Genomic DNA, 22,091 nt, shown 5'->3' on the forward strand with positions numbered 1-22,091 from the left:
AATCTATAAACATCAGAAAAAAACATATACTGTTCAATAATGTCTTTAATGTTTCTAACTAGTCAAAAATGCCATAAAATAGTTCTGCATAATTTCAGTTTTTTTAATGGCAGTTTTCTTGAATAACTCAAAAGCATGGGGGAAATATATAAAATATATATCAACAAATATTTGTAACTTGTAAATGCCAACATCAGCCACTAGGAATGGGTGTTTCTTCCAAGATTAAGACTGGTATCACTTCTATGGCCTGCACTAATCCAGATGCTGTTTCTGCATGCTTGTGGCATTGGAAAATTGCCATTGGCTTTCAGAAAGAAACACACATACACAAAAGCCTCATTTCCACACTTACAAGCTGTCTTTGCCAGCTTCAAATAGAGATCACACACAATAGAGCTCATTTTTAAACTTATTGTCTTTGGTTGACCTAAAATGCCTTGGATGAACTAAAGTGGTGGAATCACTTGTTTGAATTCATTAATCAGCTTCAGCCTAATAAGTAACCACACAGACTCTCATCCACTGAGCTAATAATCAGACAAAGTAATCAGAGCATACAATGATACGTTTTCTTTAAGGAAAGTGCATTCTACTGAATTTTTCTCCACAGAAATTTAATCAGTGCCCTTAAGACGTAATGGAGAGATGTATAATTCACTTGCTCAATGCAGGTATGCAATACAAAGGGGCAGTTTCATAATACTTTTTTGCTGAATTGTCTTTGACTGAAGGCAATGTTGAAATAAAAGTCCAATATTCTTGCATAAAATAGACTTCATTAATATAATGTTGGAGAGTTTCATAGAAACAATTTTTGAAAAGTAATATTTAGGGGCTTCTTTTCCTGGAGGCAACACTGTTAATTAATCTACTTCTTTGCCATTTGCTTAATATCAAACACTGTTACATGACGGAAACTAATGAAAATTGTCTTTTTCATTTTATCAAATGCTAAGTAAATACTTAAACTTATTTAATAATGGATGATGAAAAAACCCCATCTGAATAGTATACTAATCATGCTGGCCTTCGTTATGTTCATATCCATTAGACTGTTGCACAAATTGCTTCTAGGCAAAAAATATAATAGCAAATAGCATACAATTAATTTAGATTAAATGTTTGAAACTGAAGTTTACTCATTAACAAATGTGGATATGTCACACTTTCTTTACTGAATACATTATTGTTATTGTATATACGTCGTGTTTACAAAGAAAATAAAATTTGGGGAAAAGTTTATTAGATATTGTTATACAGAAGGTTAAAAGAGACAGTCAATATGCCAAACTGTAAGTCTATCAGTGAGTTCATAGTGTTTAGATCCTCATAAAACAACAGTGAGGGGGAGAAAGGGACTGCTAACCAGATTTAATCAGATTGACTGGCTTTTATTAGACTGAGGCGTGAGCAAATTACATTTAAAGATTGTCAAAACACCTGTGCTCCATTTAATTTCTCACACATATGTAGAGACACACAAATGTCTCGTCTCATCCTTCACTCTTTCATCTGAACATTTCTTTTACTCTCCTCTCTTCTCGCATCTCTCTGCTGACATTGAGGCCTGATCAGGGAGAAGATAGAGTGACAGAGATGCATGTTAATGACCTGAAAGCACTGATCGATTCCTCACAGGGGAGAGATAGAGAGAGAGGGAAGGAGGGAGAAAAGAGTGAAAGTGGTGGAAGGAAGGAGGAGGGGACCTGTTGAAATGATGACAAATAGCTGAAGACATCTGGGCAGGCAAGAAGATGAACATGCCCCAAGAGAATGAAAGAGAGAGAGCGAAAAAGAAAGAGAGAGACAGCCATTTCTTGAGTTCTGCTAGCAACATGTTTCTTAAATATTAAACTGACAAACCAACTTTATCTATCTATCTGTCTGTCCGTCCGTCCGTCCGTCCGTCTGTCCGTCCATCCATCCATCCATCCATCCATCCATCCATCCATCCATACAATCTTACCTCAGCCAGATTATGTTAGGTCTGTGTTTAATGACTTTCTAAATCCATAAAGCTCAACATGGTCTGTTGTGGATCAAATATGCTTTTCAAAGGCAGACTATGTGCATACGTATACATATGTGTGCATAAACCAGAGGATCCGGGAAAGACTCCACATGTAATATTTATTGGACATGAAATCATTGCTTATTCCTGAGGCCATGAGAAAAAGGAGCATGCGCATATATAGTACATGCCTATTAATCTACCTCAGTGAAACCGCATTCTCAGATTTCTGGAGGAAAAATGGTACTTTTATATCTGTCAATTATTATTTTTTTATGTTTGGCTGTGTGTTTATGTGTGCATTCTTTGTGTCCTATTTTACAGTTTTTCTCAGTCACTTTGGTGCATTTCTAAAATCAGAAATGAAATTCTCAAAACTACTTGTACAATTTCTACATCATCTGGTCATTTATACACATCATAAAACCAGTTTCTCATTCTTTTGAACAAATTGCGATTGCTTTTGTACATTCATGCAATTGATTATGCACATTTATCTGCGGTTTCCTACATTATTAGTTGCTAATGTCATGTCGCTCAAAAAGTATTATACAGTTTCTGTGCAATATTCTTACCCCTCAAAACATCTAGTCTTTAGTTCCCTTTCGAGGGAACTTCGAACTGCGTCCTCTAGGGGGCGCTTTGGGAACACCTCGTCGTGACCCGTGTCTGAAGCATAGATTAAAAAAACACCAACTTGTTGGCCGGCGACAGCCTCCGAAGTCACTACCGGCGCGACTGTAAATCAGCACCGGGAGAGGACGTCATTATCTTCTTCATCTTCACTGACTGTTTTGTTTGAAGCGTGCATCTGAAAGAACCGGTAAGGGCGATCTTTCTCTGTTTATCATGGCGACAACTAGCAAGCATTTAGATGATGTGTGCATCCGTGTCGGCGTTATTTGACGCCCGATGACACACGCGATTTTTGCGTCATTTGTTTGGGTGAAGAGCACGCACGCGATGTCTTTGAGGAGGCAATCTGCATGCATTGTGAGCGTTTTTTCAATGGAAAAAGCTCCGCTCTTGTTCGTCTCTCTTCTGAAAAAAAAAAAAAAAAAAGGCAGCCATCTGCTTCCCGCGGTTCAGGATCTGTCCGCGCTGAGGCGTAGAAGAAAATGACTTCGTGAAAATACAGGTGGATCTGTCTGAATGGTTTAAAGAGGGACTTTCCCTTTTGCGCTCGTAAAAAAAAAATAAAAAAAGGGCGGCGGACAAGAGAGAGCCTTGGGAGGATGATGTTATATCTTTAACACTTTCTCATACTGAGGTTAGTGCTCTGCTGGGTTTTTACCCAGGAAAAGCAGGAGATATTTTAGGATGGTGAAGAAGCTGAGGCTGAGCCTTCTCAATTCTCCTGCCCTGCGTATGTAGAGCTGTTGGAGGTTATTGAGCGAAAATTACCTTTTGACCATAGCCCTCCAGCTCAGGTGAGCCTTTCATTTGTGCATGATCTCCATACAGAGATTAAAAAGAAATGAAAGATGCCGTTTTCTTCTCGCATCCATCAGTTTCGACATGAAAGTAATCTGCCAACATCGAGGTGATGCGCGAAAGCAGCTAGGAGGGAATGCCCCCTGTAGAAAGAGCTAAAAAATTTTATAAATAATTTATAAATAATTTTTATCTGTGAAAATTTTTTCTTTCTGCAGGGGAAACATCCTCTCTTAATCTCCCTCCTTGCCAGCTAAGCCCCTTCAGAAAATCATCTCGCTTAAATGGCAAGGCATACGCAGTAGCAGGTCAGGCTGTGGCTTTATTACACACAATGCTGGTGCTTCAAGCATATCAGACTGATCTGCTAAGATACCTGGATAGAGGCAGGGGCCTTTTTCTGATCAGGTAGCTGAGCTGCGCTGCACCAAGGATCTCTCTCCGTGCTACCAAGCAGGCCGCCTCCGCCATGGGCGGGACTATGGCGGCCATGCTTGCAGTGGAGAGACATCTGTGGATGAACATGGCAGACATCGGGAGGAAAGAAAATGCTTTCTGCTCAATGCTCAGGTTTCGCCTTCTGAACTTTATCAGTTGCTAATGTCATGTTGCTCAAAATGTATTATATAGGTTTCTGTGCATTAGTCTTACCCCCCAAAACATCGGGTCTTTAGTTCATCGTATAAGTCATTAAATGCAAAATGGTTAATCTAGTTGTCATAAACTGCCAAGCACACTTTTTTTTACACATTATTATTAGACTTTTTGTCAATCTGGCATGAATTGTGCAAGTGAATCTTTACTAATGAAGAGAATGTAGATGATAAACCAATGATAAACCATTTCTCTGAAATAGCTCAAAGGTTCATCTCATGAATCTTCAGTTAGAAAGCATATACTGTATAGACAGAGGACAACACAAGAGTTACACATTCTGAAAATTGACTTATTTTCATCTTTGTGCCCATATTTATTTTTCCATTTATATTTCACAGTGACATCGTTTTTTTTTTACAGTATTATAAATTTTTGGGTCAGACCACTAGTAAAAGTGTAACTGGGAATTCTATCCAGTCTCTTTCAATCAATATCAAACATACAGTAATGTGTAAATTTCTACTTTTGAAATGGATATATGGCATACATAAGCATATGGCATACAGTCACTGTCATCTAAAATGTTGCCATAGTTTACATCAGAACATCCCTCCAGAGTACACTGTTATATTGACAACATGACTAAGCAATTTGACTGTCTTATCTGTAAACTATGACACAAGGACTTGTCATTCGATGGCACTGACATGTTCATTGACACAGATATTTATTTTTGAGCGATTAACTAAGGATTTTGAGCAGGAGACTGGCTTTTGCAGGTAATCCATAGTGTTTTGCTATTTTTACAAGTTGTTTTGAGAAATGCACTTACTGTTTTGCAAATCTCAAGGATGATTCGAGAAATGTACCAAAGCAACAGAGAAAAACTGTAACGATCTAAGTGCATGGTCTAAAGTGCACATGGAAGGTGCACTCAGGGCGTGTTCGAATCGACTTTTGCTAGTTTAATGACGGGAAATTGTCTGAACGGGTTGTCAATATTCTCTTAATGAGTAATGTGTGTTTTTTGGGCGTAACGTGTAATAAACCAATCAGAGTCTCATCTTCCATTCCTTTTAAGAGACAGTTGCGTTCGTGCCACGACGGATTTGCTATTTCCTCTCCAGAGAGGAAATGGAGCTGCTCGTGCACAAGCAAATAGGAAGCCTAAAGGCTGATTTATACTTCTGCGTCAGACCTACGATGTAGCCTTTATGCCATAGGCTATGCATCAGTTTTCATTTATACTTCTGCATCGTTGTCCTGGTCGATGTGCAGTACACATGCAAACCGCTAGTCTGTAGTGTCCATGGGCATGTTGCTGGTGTAACCCGCATATCACAACAAAAGCCGAAGAAGAAGCGGCTCGACGGAGAAGCATTATAGCCGTGACGGTGGCAAATTAATATCAAATCATTAAATCATTATTTAAAAATACTAAAAGGAGACAACAACGGAAAACAAGAGAAGATGGCATTCTTTCAGTCTCCACAAGGACTTGTATCATGGCAGATCAACATTGTTGGTCGCGGACAACTATTGATGTATAATGCTATGTAGTATAATAAATGATAAGAATTGATATGTTTTTTCTTTGCTTTGTTTTATTTTATATAAGAAATGGTAACATTAAAATATATTTAAGTAGACATAAACGCACACAAAACTCCAGTACATACGAAGGGAGGGGTTCTAGCAGACCAATCACAGTGCTTGCAATCCGCATAGAATTGACGCACTGTTACATTTTTGGAGAGGTGCACGTCAGGCTACGGCATACTACACATAGCGTATGGTGTAGGTTCGATGCAGAAGTATACATTGGTCTTAATTCAAATACATGTGATGTCTATCCATTATGACATGTAGGCATTTTTATATTTATGTAGCCTACACAATAATATTATTTTGCCTTGTAATTCTTTATTTTTTAATATTTGGCATATTTGTGTGCTGCTGTGCATCCCTGCTTTAATAAGCAGCGTGTATGCATATTGTGGACCTGCATATACTAACAAGCTCTTTAAATAACAAAGAAAAAGACAGACTTTAGACCAGGTTTGAGTTGGTCTATGGCACAGTCTATTTTCAGTTACTCAAAATAGCAACGCACCAGCAATGCACCTGAACACACCTCGTTTTCAGACCAGCATTCCCATGAGCCCACAAATGGACGCAAATGCATTTGCTATTTAAACAACGCGGCGCAGGGCGGGAAAATGGGAATTGTGTTGTGCTGAAACTAGCAAAAACACCAGGTGTATCATGAGGCCCTTTATTTTTGGTAACACTGTTCATTCGTTATGCATACACAGTATACAAAGCATGTTAAATCCTACTGATATCATGAGGAGCAGAAGAATACAGTTACAGGAATACAGGAAGATGAAGCCATTGATGTAGGATTGTGGGTGACATTCGACTGCTTCCTGTAGGACCAAAAGTGGTCTTCCTCAAGAAAGCCTAATAGTTTTTTAAGTTGCATATTTTCCCTGCACACTAAAAAGTATAAGTATTTAAATAGCAGTGACTGGTTCATACATACATACATACATACACACATACATACATACATACACACATACATACATACAACCCGAATTCCGGAAAAGTTGGGACGTTTTTTAAATTTTAATAGAATGAAAACTAAAGGAATTTCAAATCACATGAGCCAATATTTTATTCACAATAGAAAATAGATAACGTAGCAAATGTTTAAACTGAGAAATTTTACACTTTTATCCACTTAATTAGCTCATTTAAAATTTAATGCCTGCTACAGGTCTCAAAAAAGTTGGCACGGGGGCAACAAATGGCTAAAAAAGCAAGCAGTTTTGAAAAGATTCAGCTGGGAGAACATCTAGTGATTAATTAAGTTAATTGATATCAGGTCTGTAACATGATTAGCTATAAAAGCTTTGTCTTAGAGAAGCAGAGTCTCTCAGAAGTAAAGATGGGCAGAGGCTCTCCAATCTGTGAAAGACTGCATAAAAAAATAGTGGAAAACTTTAAAAACAATGTTCCTCAACGTCAAATTGCAAAGGCTTTGCAAATCTCATCATCTACAGTGCATAACATCATCAAAAGATACAGAGAAACTGGAGAAATCTCTGTGCGCAAGCGACAAGGCCGGAGACCTTTATTGGATGCCCGTGGTCTTCGGGCTCTCAGACGACACTGCATCACTCATCGGCATGATTGTGTCAATGACATTACTAAATGGGCCCAGGAATACTTTCAGAAACCACTGTCGGTAAACACAATCCGCCGTGCCATCAGCAGATGCCAACTAAAGCTCTATCATGCAAAAAGGAAGCCATATGTGAACATGGTCCAGAAGCGCCGTCGTGTCCTGTGGGCCAAGGCTCATTTAAAATGGACTATTTCAAAGTGGAATAGTGTTTTATGGTCAGACGAGTCCAAATTTGACATTCTTGTTGGAAATCACGGACGCCGTGTCCTCCGGGCTAAAGAGGAGGGAGACCTTCCAGCATGTTATCAGCGTTCAGTTCAAAAGCCAGCATCTCTGATGGTATGGGGGTGCATAAGTGCATACGGTATGGGCAGCTTGCATGTTTTGGAAGGCTCTGTGAATGCTGAAAGGTATATAAAGGTTTTAGAGCAACATATGCTTCCCTCCAAACAATGTCTATTTCAGGGAAGGCCTTGTTTATTTCAGCAGGACAATGCAAAACCACATACTGCAGCTATAACAACAGCATGGCTTCGTCGTAGAAGAGTCCGGGTGCTAACCTGGCCTGCCTGCAGTCCAGATCTTTCACCTATAGAGAACATTTGGCGCATCATTAAACGAAAAATACGTCAAAGACGACCACAAACTCTTCAGCAGCTGGAAATCTATATAAGGCAAGAATGGGACCAAATTCCAACAGCAAAACTCCAGCAACTCATAGTCCAATGCCCAGACGTCTTCAAACTGTTTTGAAAAGAAAAGGAGATGCTACACCATGGTAAACATGCCCCGTCCCAACTATTTTGAGACCTGTAGCAGAAATCAAAATAGAAATGAGCTCATTTTGTGCATAAAATTGTAAACTTTCTCAGTTTAAACATTTGCTATGTTATCTATGTTCTATTGTGAATAAAATATTGGCTCATGTGATTTGAAAGTCTTTTAGTTTTCATTTTATTAAAATTTAAAAAACGTCCCAACTTTTCCGGAATTCGGGTTGTACATACATGTACACAGTACAGACCAAAAGTTTGGAAACATTACTATTTTTAATGTTTTTGAAAGAAGTTTCTTCTGCTCATCAAGCCTGCATTTATTTGATCAAAAATACAGAAAAAATGTAATATTGTGATATATTATTACAATTTAAAATAATTGTTTTTAAATTTTTACTTTAAATGATCAATTATTTCTGTGATGCAAATCTGAATTTTGAGGATCATTATCACATGATCCTTTAGAAATCATTCTAATATGATGATTCATTATCAAAGTTGGAAACAGTTCTGCTGCTTAATATTGTTTCAGAACATCTGCTACTTTTTTAGGATACTTTAATGAATAAAAAAAAAAACTATGTTTTTAAAATATAAATATTTTGTAATAACAATATACACTACTGGTCAGTAATTTGGTGTCAGTAATTTTTTTTTTCTTTTTTTTTAATAAAATCAATACTTTTATTCAGCAAGGATGTGTTAAATTGATAAAAAGTGATAGTAAAGAAAATATATTATTAGAATATATATTATTAGAACTTTTTTTATTTTGAATAAATGCAGTTCTTTTATTCATCAAATATATTAGACAGCAGAACTGTTTCCAACACTCATAATAAATCAGAATATTAGAATGATTTCTAAATGATCGTGTGATAGACTGGAAGTTACATGTGACACTGAAGGCTGGAGTAATGATGCTGAAAATTCAGCTTTGCATCACAGGAATAAATTATTATTTCTTTAAGTATATTCAAATAGAAAACTATTATTTTAAGTTGTAATAATATTTCACAATATTACTATTTTTTCTGTATTTTTGATCAAATAAATGCAGGCTTGATGAGCAGAAGAAACTTCTTTCAAAAACATTAAAAATAGTAATGTTTCCAAACTTTTGGTCTGTACTGTATATATATATATATATATATATATATATATATATATATATATATATATATATATATATATATATATATATATATATATATATAAAACACGACCATTTCATGATACATTACATTATTCATTTAGCTGACACTTTTATCCAAAGCGAATTACAATTGCTATATATGTCAGAGTTTGCATGCCTCTAGAGCAACTAAGGGGTTAAGTGTCTTGCTCAGGGACACATTGGTGTCTCACAGTGGATTCAAACCCGGGTCTCTCACACCAAAGGCATGTGTCTTATCCACTACGCCATCAACACCCCAAATAATTCACAGGATCAAACTCATGATCTCTGATTTACAAGACCAGTGCTCTAAGCACTGAGCTATGGAGTTTCACCTTACTAAAGAACTACCTTACTAAAAGGTACCTTACTAAAAGGTAATTCTTCTTCTTCTTCTTGTTTTCTTTTTTTTTTTTAAACATTATATGTATTGATCTCAGCAATAAAATTATTCCAGAGCATAATTCTGACTAAATATACTTTTTTTTCCTGAAATATTTAGCATCCAAAAACATATATTTTCTTTCTTCTGTTAAAGCATACTGGACTGTGACATCAAAACCAAAGCATACACTGAACCATAATTTTTGTGTACCATTACAGCCAGTGATTACATGTTCTTATGGAAAACAGCAGATCTGACATGTGATATTCATGCAACCCCTAGTGAAAAATAAATATGTATTTGAAATACATTTATTTCATGCTAATTATCCTACAAATACATTTACATATTTATGTACTTAATAAAAATACCATGCAATGTTACTTTTAGTATACTAAACTGATATACTTAAAGCCTGCTAAATTGAAACAACTAATTTTGTACTTAATGCACTTTAATTGTGCAGAAGTAGTGCTAGTGCTAGAAGTATATTTGAATGTGCTAAAGTGGAACTATTTCAAGTATTCTCCCGGTATACTTTAAATACCGAGATTATTCAAATATCACACAATCCTCATCAATATTGACATTAAAACACATTGTATGCTTAATATTAAGAAATGTGCAGTATATTTTTTATACCAAAGTAAGTAGTTAAGTCTCAAGCTAGCAACTATGAAGTTGCATACAAAATTCACCTGGCTTAGAAATCTGAGGAGGCACGTGCCCACTCAGTTTGAATGGACATGATTCTTCTGACGCTGTTACGATTATATTGTGTTCACAGATGTACCGTAGGTGGTTGAATGTTTTTAACAGAACTTTCCTTTAGAGGGTTATAGCTGCAACAGAAAACACTCCATCTGACCTGAGATGCAGTTGAAATGACAGCTTTGAATAATGTGTATCTTTCTTGCTTACACAGGGGCATCTCTACAACAGGACTTTAACAGCACTGCAGGCTCTTTTTCGGGTAAGATCTGGATTAGAAGGGGCATTAACCCTGACACAAATGCAGAGAGGATGAGTATCATCGAGATAAACAATAATTTTTTAAAGCAGGCGATTGCTAAAGCTTGTACATTTTAAAACATTAGGCTGGCAAAAAGAAATAATCCCACACAAATGCCAAACATATTGTTGTCACAGCAACACTCTTTTCTCAGCAACACAGCTTTCTGTTTCCCCTCCCTTTACCACCCTTTTTCTGTCTCTGTTTATCTATCCATGAATATTTATACTGGCATCTTATCGTAGCAAAACTTTATTAAAAAAAAAAAAACTATAACCTACTCTATTGGGCCAGAGCCTTCAAATATTTTCTTTTCTTTTCCTTTTTTTTTTTTTTTTTAATAAATTTAACATTTTTAAATATGTCAACTGGCTGAAACTGCAAGAACATTTTTTATAGTCTTGGAATATAAAACCCACAATGCCCTCTACTAAAATATCTGTTTATCAAACAAATTGTAAGTCTGATTCTGAGTCACTTTGGATGAAAGCATCTGCTAAATGACTAAATGTAAATGATTCATTTTAGTGAGACAGTTTCTTTCAGACAGTTCATTCTGAAGAACCGGTACAGAAATACATTCATTTATTAAATTGGAATGTATGCCTTCTTTTATATAGTGAAATGAAAAAATACATTTTGTTAAACACTGCTATTTCCCATTATGTTTTCAACTCCGATATTGCATTGTTTTCAGTTTTATAGGTTTAGTGTAAATCTATGTGTATCAATATACTGAGGTTGGTGCCCTAATTGATCTTGTTTTTGTTTTGTTTTGTTTTATACATTTAAAGATAACCCCCTTATCTTCAATGTAGTTGCTTTGAAAAAAGTAGCTACTTTTTGTTATTTGCAAAAACATTTCTTAAGGGTAGCTTGTCTGTATTTTAAATTTTATGTAGCTTGGTGAATAGCTTCCCGAACACGGCTCATAATGTGTCAAGTGTGAGAGGACACACATGTGTGAGTGTGTTGCTGACGTAAGTGTGCGGCTGAAAATGAAGACAGCTGCTTAGCAACCTTCGTAGCCCTTTAACGGAAACACACATACACCAGCTCAATCTTACTCAAAACAGAAATATCATTGGATCAATATTTTCTGAAAATAGGTCTGGTGTTTGAGTTTTTCTCTGGTTGGTCTGTATTTGACCTCCTGAAGCTCCGATTTAACATCAGACTGATGCTTCAGTTTCAATCTGCTTTAAAAGTGTCAGGTTCACATGAGTTTCAAACTACCATTTTACAACATTCTTTCAGTCTGTCGACTTGTTAGCTTAATGCAGCACACACTACACAATCAAGCACAATTTACAAAATCTCTGACCTAGAGGTTTTCCTGTTCAGTGGAGTCTGTTTATACAAAAGAAAAGAGGAATTGCCACTGAAATTGGGACTTTGCCACAAATGTAGTCTAAGAAACAGGTGGCTGTCCAAGTTGGTGTGTGCACTAATTTTTTACTTTTTTGCCTTTATTTAGACTTAGAGTAGATTGGACTAGACAGGAAGCAAAGTGGAAAATGGGCAATGGGACTGGAAGAAAACATAATCTGGTACTCGAACCAGGTAATTTAAAGTACATTTCCCACATGCTCTGTGAGAAAAAAAAAGAAAGCAATTCCTCCTTTTCCGCTTCATCATTGGCTGTAGTCATTGTTGCTACAGTACATTTCTGTAATTTTTTTTCTCACTACAAGTTTGTGCACCAATAATACCAAACATTAGGATTTTAAAATGTCGCAAAAATATCAGAATTAATCACTGAACAAATGCAAATAAATTTGTAGCATAACTATTACTAAAATTGTTAGTCCTACATTCACAGATGGCATGAACCACCCACAGTGGAAAGAAAACTGGAAAAGCACTTGCTCAATCTGGCAAACTCTAATCTCTGACAATTTCCAGGTGTAAGGGCTCACTTTTTTTTAAGGGTTTTTTATCAGTCCACAGGGAAGAGAAGTCACGTTAACAAGGAACTCGTTCATTCAATCAATCACAATTCAAGCACTTCAGGGAAGAATTTGAGATGAATATAAGTTCCTACATTTCCACATTTCTGCTACTTTTATACAACAGATTGCGGAGAGTGATGCACATCTGACAAAGTTGCCGCTAAACAGCAAGTAAAACATAAAAATTGCAGTTGGTGAGGGTAGCTTTAGAGCTTTACATGTCGGACAAAATGTCTCTTCCAGTCTAAGTGGGCGGTTCTTGGTCAAATGCAGCTTTACTGTAGGTTAGACCTCATGAGTATACGTTTTTTTTTCTTTAACAAGATCACATTCAAATTTCAGTGTAAATTTTCTATGTTTATCTGGCATTCACAACACAAAAACAGAATAAATTCACAGGGAACATTCTAGAAATCCATTTCTGCTAGTCCTATGGGCCTAAGAAGAAATAGTTTACCCAAAAGTGAAAGTTTGCTGACAATTTACTCACCCTTATGTCATCCAAGATGTAGATGATTTGTAGAAATGTAGCATTACATCTCTTGCTCACCAATGGATTCTCTGCAGTGAATGGGTGCCATCAGAAACAGAGTCAAACTGATAAAAACATCACAATAATCCAAGTACACAAGAAATCCACACAACTCCATTCAGTCCATCAGTTAACATCTTGTGAAGCAAAAAGCTGTTTGTAATAAACATTTATCAATAAACTGTTGTGACTTCACAACATTGCTTCAGGCTAGACTATTCCTCAACACTCATAAAAAAGTTATCTATCTGTTTTATTGCATTCTCCAGTGAAAAAGTCATCTAATCTAAATAAGGAGAGAAATTTACACTGTTTAGAAGTGAACACAGTCCAAAACTGTAGACTTCAATATGAGGACAACAGGGGATTTACTTTTTTACTGAAGGATGCATTTATGGATTATGGAATTTGAAAACTTTAAATGGTTTAAAGTTAAATGCCTTTGTGATGGATTTGTTTCTTATAAAAACACTATTATTCACTTCACACACACTTTACATTAACAGATGGACTGGAGTGGTGTGGATTGCATGTGGAGTTTTGTGATGTTTTTATAAGTCTTTTGTTCTGCCATTCTGATGGTACCCATTCACCAAAGAGGATCCATTGTTGAGCAAATTATGTATTTCCAAATTTCTCCAAATCTGCTCCCATGAAGAAACAAATTCATCTATATCTTGAATGGTCTGAGATTGATTACATTTTCAGGATTTTTATTTTTGGGTGAACTATTTCTTTAACTCCCTTTAAATCACTTTTTCTCTCTTCAGAAGTTTCTGTAACGGAAATGAGTGGCTGTTCTGTTCTTCTCTCTCATTTCCCTTGTTTTCTAACCCATTTGTGTGTATGTTTGAGCTGGTATGTGAAAGGAACGCTTCAGGAGTCACTTTGATTATGCTCTCTGTCTCTGTCTGAATGTGTGCAGGTATAGCTTTGATATTGTGATTCTGTTCACTGTGATTCTGTCTTACTGTACATGCTGAAGTCAGTGTGCAGTTGAAGAAGTGGCAGCTTTGACTTTAATCCTCAGCTACAGTATATGCTGCTTCAAAGCCAAGAATCATACTCACCATGCAGGCACACACACACACACACACACACACACACACACACACACACACACACACACACACACACACACACACACACACACACCACACCACACACACACACACACACACAAAGACCTGCTTTAAGTGAGCTAGGACCACAAGATACAGTATAGCTAGCAGTCTCGATATTTATGCATTTGCTTTGAAATTAAAAGAGCGATTGTTTAAGAGAAACCATTATTTTGACCAACTATCATTGCCAATTAGAATTCATGCAAGATGTCAAATACAATCAAAATCTAGTTAAACAACAATTAATTCATTCCATGGTTTTCCACAACTGTAAGCATAGTAATAAACTGCTGTATTTTTTTATTTTATTTACCTAAAACATTTTAATACATGGAAAAGCTGCACAGTGAACATTTTTGAGTGATGGCAAAAGTTAATCATTTAATCCATTCACTGAAATAGATAGTCTGATTCACCTAAATGAACTAAAACAAAGTGCAGCTGAAGAGATAACAGTCATCTTTATTATTTGTTGCTTTTTTATTTTAGCACCATACTTGATATAAATAGGCAAAACTTCCTCATTCTGTAAAACGGGTCGCATTCATTCCGGTCCAGGTCATTGTGTATGCTTTGTTTATCACCGTTTTACTAAAGATACCTTTAAAGGAGATACCAAGAGTATCATAACAGGTGACGTTTGACAAATATCTCATTCACCAAGGAAACATTAAATGTTACAGAAGATTTCTATTTCAAGTAATGAGTCTGACTGCTGAAAATGTCACACAAAACAATTATTTTTAATTTAAATAATATTGTTGCATTTATTTATATTCCCCAAGTGTCCATAATAAAATTCATAAATACTCATATAGTTTAAGTTCAGTACACATGCTGTCACTTACACAACTGCCTTACACACACAACTGAGATGCCATGTTATACAATCATCAAACACAAGGTCACTTTAACTGGAATTTCAGCAGAATCTCTGCTTGGGGAACCACACACACACACACACACACACACACACACACACACACACACACACACACACACACACACACACACATGCACACATACACACACACACACACACACACACACACACACACACACACACACACACACACACACACACATAAAGTGAGGGTAAATCCCATTTGTGTTTGTGAGTGTGTGCAAATGTGCATCAAGTCATTTATCACTGGTGTCCCCCGTTTTTTCAGCCTGCCCCATGGGCTGATGGGAGATATGGCAAGCAGTCACTAAGAGTGACATTCTAATCTACAACACCTACATCTAGAGCTCACATGGTTCCTTTCTCTCTCACTCTGGCTCTTGTTTTTTCTCTCTCATCGTTATACTCTCTACAAATACATGAGATGAGCCTATTCCAACAAAAGTCAAGAAGTATCTGTTTTATGATTGTTACAGTAGTCTAACAGAGAAAATTATTTTGTGATATTTTACAAACCAGTGGTTCTCAACTGGTTTTGCTTTAAAATAGATTTAATTTAAGTGAACACATATTTGACATGGTTTGGTTGTGTTTTGTTTTAAGCTGTTTTACTAAGTTTTTGAGAATTACGACAAGTTGTCTACTTTCCACAAAGCAGTTTCTACTAATACACAGCAAAATAGGGAATGTTTTCTCCCCCCTTAAAAGTTCATTACCCTACTAGTGTGTGATTATATGATTAGTTGCATTATATTTTTGGTATTTAGCATTGTTTATTCCATCCTGAACCTATCAGAACACCCTCATATCCCAATGTTGGTTTACGACCCACCAGTTAAGAACCACGGGTTTCCATTGATTATCTGTTATCTGCCGTTTCATTCACCAGGATTAGTATCGGCCTTTCCACACACATGCACAAACACATGCACCTGTTCTGGATTTCTGGAACACCCCGCCATAAACAGTCAGGGGCTTCTCTATAACCAGCAGTAACAGTGGCTAAAAACAATGGCTGGTGGATCAAAGCCTTCCCACTTCTCTCCCCCATCACTACACGCCTTGTTTTTCCCCAGAATCCTCCGGGAATTTTCCGCTGACATTTCCAGTCGTGCTCCAGAGCGACTAGCTCTAATTCTCTCCCTGAGCACCCCCTCCAGAACCTCCAGCTTACCACTGGCTTATTTGCCAGGTCTAAATTAGCCCCGACCAATCGGGAAGAATTTGACAGTGCACATTCTTAGCTAGCAACATCTGGGAAAGTGTCACGTGCTTAGTCACCAACCTTTCTCAGAGAATGTTAGATTCAGAAATTAAATGCTAGGTATAAAGGTATCACACTGTTTATAGAGTATCTTAGTTTGAAATCAGAGGGACAGTTAACAAGGAAATGACCCATAATGAGAAAGTATAAAGAATGTGCAATTCCTGTGTCCAGTGGGTTTAATATTTTATAATGTGACAAAGATGTGTGAATGTTAGGTACCTCATTTATAATTGCCCTTATTAAATATTTATGGGAGCGTCACAGACATATGCGTATTCTCAATTTGTACTTACCAAAATGTCCATTTAAATGTTGTAAAACTGTTAACAGATTAACAAAGTTTAACCCAAAAATGATGGAATCCACTTAGACTTAGATTTAGTGTGCGTTTAGGACTCTGAGCTTTGCCATTTTCAGACCTGGAACCTTTTTTTGGTGACACTCTTTAAATGCTCCGTTAAGCATTAAATTGAGTCACAATGTACTGCCATTGTACTGAATTTCCCCAAGTGGATATTCATTAAATTTTCATTCATTTTATTTTATTTTAATCTGTTCCTCACAAAAGCTTGAGAAGACTTTAAGAAGTTGTATATATTACATTTATGGGGTTTTCTGTCCTTTTAACAGTTCACTACAAACTTTGGAAAGAGCTGTGTAACAATTCCTTAAAAAAAAAAGAAAGAATAAAACTGCTATTTTAAATATTTGACTCTCTCCTATCAGTGTATGCATTACTTATTGTTGCATAATGCCTGCATTTATTTATATACACTCATGTGCATGCACTTGAATCTGAAAGCTCTGGGAGTCATGAAGTCATCTCACAATGGAGTGTGAGCAGCCCTTCAATCTGTTGAACAGCCTCAGAGAGGGGCCAGACGTGGGAACGGGATTATGAATGAGTGTGTGAAAGAGAGAATGAACACAATTTTACTGCTCTTGTCCCTCTAAATAGCCTCTTTATACTGACTTACGCCAACTCAAACACCCACTTCAATTCCATGACACACACACACACACACAAACACACTTTTTTTGTGAAAAGTGGGGACATCCCATAGGCGTAATGGTTTTTATACTGTACAAACTGTATATTCTATCGCCCTACACCTAAACCTAACCCTCACAGGAAACTTTGTGCATTTTTATTTTCTCAAAAAAAAAAAACTCATTCTTGTATGGTTTATAAGCATTAACAAAAATGGGGACATGGGTTATGTCCTCATAAGTCACCCTCTCCTTGTAATACCTGTGTCATACCCATGTCATTATACAAAGTTGTGTCCTATTATGTCACAAAAACACGCCCACACACACACAACATCCCCTTCTTGTCCACAAAAACATTCACATTCAGTAATTCAGACGTGAACACCTGCGAAAGGGAACTAAATATAAACCAAATGCTTCTTCCAAAATCCCACACAGCTAATTAGAGCTTGGGTACTAGTCTTTGTTTTGTCTTTGGTGATTTAGTTGAAACAGACTGGAAATAATTTTATGGTAGTGTGTGTGTGTTTAATGCAGAATGTCTCTGTTGACTCATCCTATCATGACACCATTTAAATGCGCTAATTAATAATTTGTTTATTAAGAAAATTATAGGGACCAATTCTCACTAGTTGCATATAAGCATGTATATTACTAGCATATTGTCTATTTATTAGTACCTAAAAAGCACATATTCTGCATGACCATATTCTACAGTACATCCTACAGTACTGGACCTTTAAATGAAGTGTGACTGAACATTTTATTTTGATCAAAAAAAAAATCATATAAAAAAAAAAAAATTAAAAGACTAATTCTTTGAACAGTTCTCTTACCTTCACGTCATTCACATTCATTCTTGTCCCTTTCTTCCCCACGAAAATATCATCTATGTCAACCAGGATGTAGTGTTCCAGAGATCGTGACAGCTTCCTGCCTGTGAGATAAGAGATGGCATCCACCAGTATAAGTCTGTGTAACCAGTAGCTCAGCCCATGTCCAAACAGCACACGCTGCACCCCATCGTACAGGCCTAAGTCCTGCACAACGGTAGCATGGAGACCCTGGGGACTTGGTATTATCTGGGCCCCTCCACCCTCATTGGGACGAGTTTTAGCTAATAGGACTGGTTCATACGTGGAATGGTTGAACTGAAACACAGTCCAGTTCTCTTCGGGTAAGTGGCCATGATCCACTTCCGCCCGAGTTAAGTAAAGCAGAGGTGAGCGGGGGTTTACACAGCAGTCTCGAAGAGCAACATTTGTTCGCAATGTCAGAGGGAAACCCCTAAGCTGCAGTGAAGGCTGGGAGTTTTCACTTGCACGATGAAATGCGATGACTCCAACGCTGTATTCGGCACAGTATTTATCCAGAAGGTCACGGTTCCATGCATCCATCCCGACATACTTGAGAAGATTCTCATAGATGACCAGTGCATAGCGTCCACGGCCTTTGTGCGTTAGAGGTGGGATGTCACCCTTTCCTGGTGCAATTTCGGCATGGTAACGGAATTGGTTGGATTCTAGAATGGCGATGATGTCCTGTCCAAGTTGAGAATACTGACTCTCTACAAATACCAACACCACTGGATCCTTACGTGAAGGATTGATCGGTTTAGGTGTCCGAGGCTCTGACTGTCGGAAAGGGAGCACCCGGAGGTCTGCACAGTCTGGACCTGCGGCACGGTCCGCGAGGTCCAGTTCTTGGGTGGAGCCTGTGTAAAGGTAGTAGGCGGAGACTAAAATGCTGACCATACAGAAGGTGGCGAGGAGGATGACCAGCCTCCTCAGATTCCTCCGCAGCTTGGTGGCCAGATTCATGGCAAACGGCACACATGTGTGGGAGTGTGTGTGGGTGGGAGTCTCTGATTGTTCGCTGAGGTGGGCTAAAGCTGCAAATTGGCTTTTTTGGTAAGCATGCTGCAGTCATGTGACCATCTCACAAAACTGGCAAATTTGCTTCCAAGACAGGCCACTGAAAGAGATTTTTGTTGAAAATGTGACACAAAACTTTCAGCTACTCCCGAAATGAATCCTCATCCAACTAGCAACCCTCCATGTCCTGAGATTTCTCCTAACCCCCAACAAACCTGCAGAGAATACAGATGACAAAAGACAAATAAATTCATATTTTAGTATAGGCCTAACTTTAAGCCTCCCTGAGATGTGTGTGTTTTTCTGTCACAGAAGTGTTCATCAAGGGTGTGTATGGATGCTCTTGAGGGGCAATACAGCCGTCAGCCTTCAGGTTGTTTTCAATCAGCACTTCACAAGCTGTGGCCAACACTTCCCGGGAGGAGCATGTGATTGGCTGTATATAAATAGGAAGTTGGAGGATGAGCCAATAGGAGCCTCAGGGTGGCTCTGAGGGAGAAATTCATCATTTGTCTAATGGGAATCAACTGTATCACACATATACTTTGTGTACATCAGGTAATCCACACGACTGCATTTTATCTTTAAAGTTGCTTCCGCATAAAAAAAGAGATGGAGGCTAAAGTGTACACTTTCGTTTTCCCCTTGTAGACACCCTAAAACAGGCAGGGGCAAATACAATAAGGCTGATTACTCATTAAATGCATTGACTAGTACATGCATTAAATGCATTAGCACATTAAATCTAGAACATCCAACAAGTACACCATCTTGTACACTCTCTGTTTATGTGTGTGTGTGCGACAATGTGCACGTCACTGTCTGTGTGATATCGGAGTACGTAATTAAAGGGACATGAATTACACGAGATTGATATAACAGATTACAGCGTTGTGCGAGAACTTCACAGGGGAATTCAAGAAGGTGGGAATGTGAGATCGAGGCACAGGATTAATTTCATAGCGGTAGAAAAACTGAGATTACCAAAAGAAAATTTTTACACATTATAACTGAGACACAGGCTTTACTTAAAGAGTGGAATATTAGAGATTGTGACATTATAGTAAATGTTCATTTACATAACACGCTATCAAATCACAAGTGATTTTTGGATGTGCATATTATTACTTTACTCTTCAACCATGTTTATTAATAACAGAATAATCATCGAGTTTAATGTACTCTGCAGGTTGTTCTGATATGGCTATAACTTGCTAACACTTTTGAAAATACATTACATTTAAATATTTGAAGTGGCCTTCAAAATTTTTAAGGCTCAACAATCAGCCAAGTCATATTTAGTTTTAGAACTAACGTCAACAAGTTTGTGTAAGGGTTAGGTTTAATAAATAGCAGCACCACTATATATATATATATATATATATATATATATATATATATATATATATATATATATATATATATATATATATATATATAAACCTGCAACGTGCGCACGCGTGTTTCCCCGCGAGGCGGCGCATTCTTTGAACTGGGAAACATTGCAAAGATGAGATCTTTTGCCTGCTTTAACTTTCATTAATACTAATAATATTGTAACGTCTTATACATTTCTTGGCTCGGTCCTCTCATGTTCTACAGACTTAATGCATCAATTCGTTTGTATTAAAAACATTTTAATATATTAACATTTTACGCAAATAATAACCTGAGGTAATATCTAAATCTAAAAAAGAAGGAAAAAAGAAAGAAAAGAAAAGAAAAGAAAAAAAGAAAAGAAAAAAGAAAACAAAAGCGGATTAGCCAGTCTAAAACAAGGTTTCTAAAAAGACCAGTAAATCTTGAAATGTTTACGATTTTCTGTTATTCAAAATAATAGCCTTTTTAGTTTAGTTAAAAAGGCTATTAAAAAAAATAGTTTTTTTTTTCAAATAGCCTAATTTAATTGAGTCCAAGACACTGATGGCGACAAACATAGCTACACATGTGCTTGTGCATTAACGATTGCTCTTCCAAAACTAAACCTGAGACCGTTATCAGTCGCGCTTAAAGAACCGATTTCGCGTAAGATAAATTATAATTTAATAAAGACCAATAAAGCGGTTAAAGACAACGCGAGTCAAGCACAGGTCCGGTAAGATACCGGTAACGTGACATTCCAACACAGCGCATCTCTAAATCTCTCACACAAAGACGTTCAGCAATCAGCACCCCATTCAGCACAAAGTTACAACATTAAACGTAACTCACATTAATCCGCACTTTCGCTATCATCAGCCGACGAGACTTTACCTTAAGCCGAACCCGAAGCACTGCTGAACGGGAAGCTGTCACACCAAAACCGCCTCTCTCTACGGAACACCAGCTCCTTACAGCTCTGAACCCAAGAGCCCAATCTCATCCGCTGATTCAGAAGCAGCCATCTGGAATGATGCAGGGACCGGTTCGCTATTCTCTCCGCGCCCTCTTTCCCTTTCTCTCACTGCGACACGGATTAAAGGAGCGCGAGGGGGAGACAGGACTGGAGACAGGAGGAGAGACAGGACTGGAGACAGGAGGAGCGCTCAAAAGACGAACTAAAGAGAATTTCCCGAGAGGAGCGCTGAGACATACTCCCCTCCACTGTCACCAGTGACTGAATAGTGCGCTGCCGCTCTCTGCGCTTTAGCTCACCTACAAACAGAGAGAGAAAGAGAGCGGAGGAGAGAGAGAGAGATAAATGCTGAGAGTTTGGCACTTTATGTTATGACATGTAATGTAATGTAAGCTGTATGGTACAATATGCAAGGTGTGACAAATGCTAATACTTTGTTTTTTAAAATACAGAATTCCTAGTTACACAATTTTAGTTTAATAATGGTAATTATAACAAGAAGGTAGTATTGTTTAAATTATA

At 37.3% G+C, this 22,091-nt stretch overlaps 1 protein-coding gene across 3 annotated transcripts in view; it reads right to left on the reverse strand.

Moving 5' to 3' along the window:
• Positions 1–21,850, reverse strand: part of ndst3 (N-deacetylase/N-sulfotransferase (heparan glucosaminyl) 3) — a 78,766-nt gene extending 56,916 nt beyond the window's left edge. For all 3 annotated transcript variants that reach the window (XM_059553903.1, XM_059553902.1, XM_059553901.1), the window contains exons 1-2: positions 21,488–21,850; positions 18,197–19,449 (exon numbers count right to left, since the gene is read on the reverse strand). In XM_059553903.1, coding sequence (XP_059409886.1) covers positions 18,197–19,180 — 984 coding nt within the window. In that variant the 5' untranslated portion in view covers positions 19,181–19,449; positions 21,488–21,850. The remainder of the gene's footprint in view (positions 1–18,196; positions 19,450–21,487) is intronic.
• Between the last annotated feature and the right edge of the window lie 241 nt (positions 21,851–22,091).

The sequence above is a fragment of the Carassius carassius genome, chromosome 7 (genome assembly GCF_963082965.1).
Source record: "Carassius carassius chromosome 7, fCarCar2.1, whole genome shotgun sequence".
In the NCBI taxonomy this organism is placed as follows: Eukaryota; Metazoa; Chordata; class Actinopteri; order Cypriniformes; family Cyprinidae; genus Carassius; species Carassius carassius.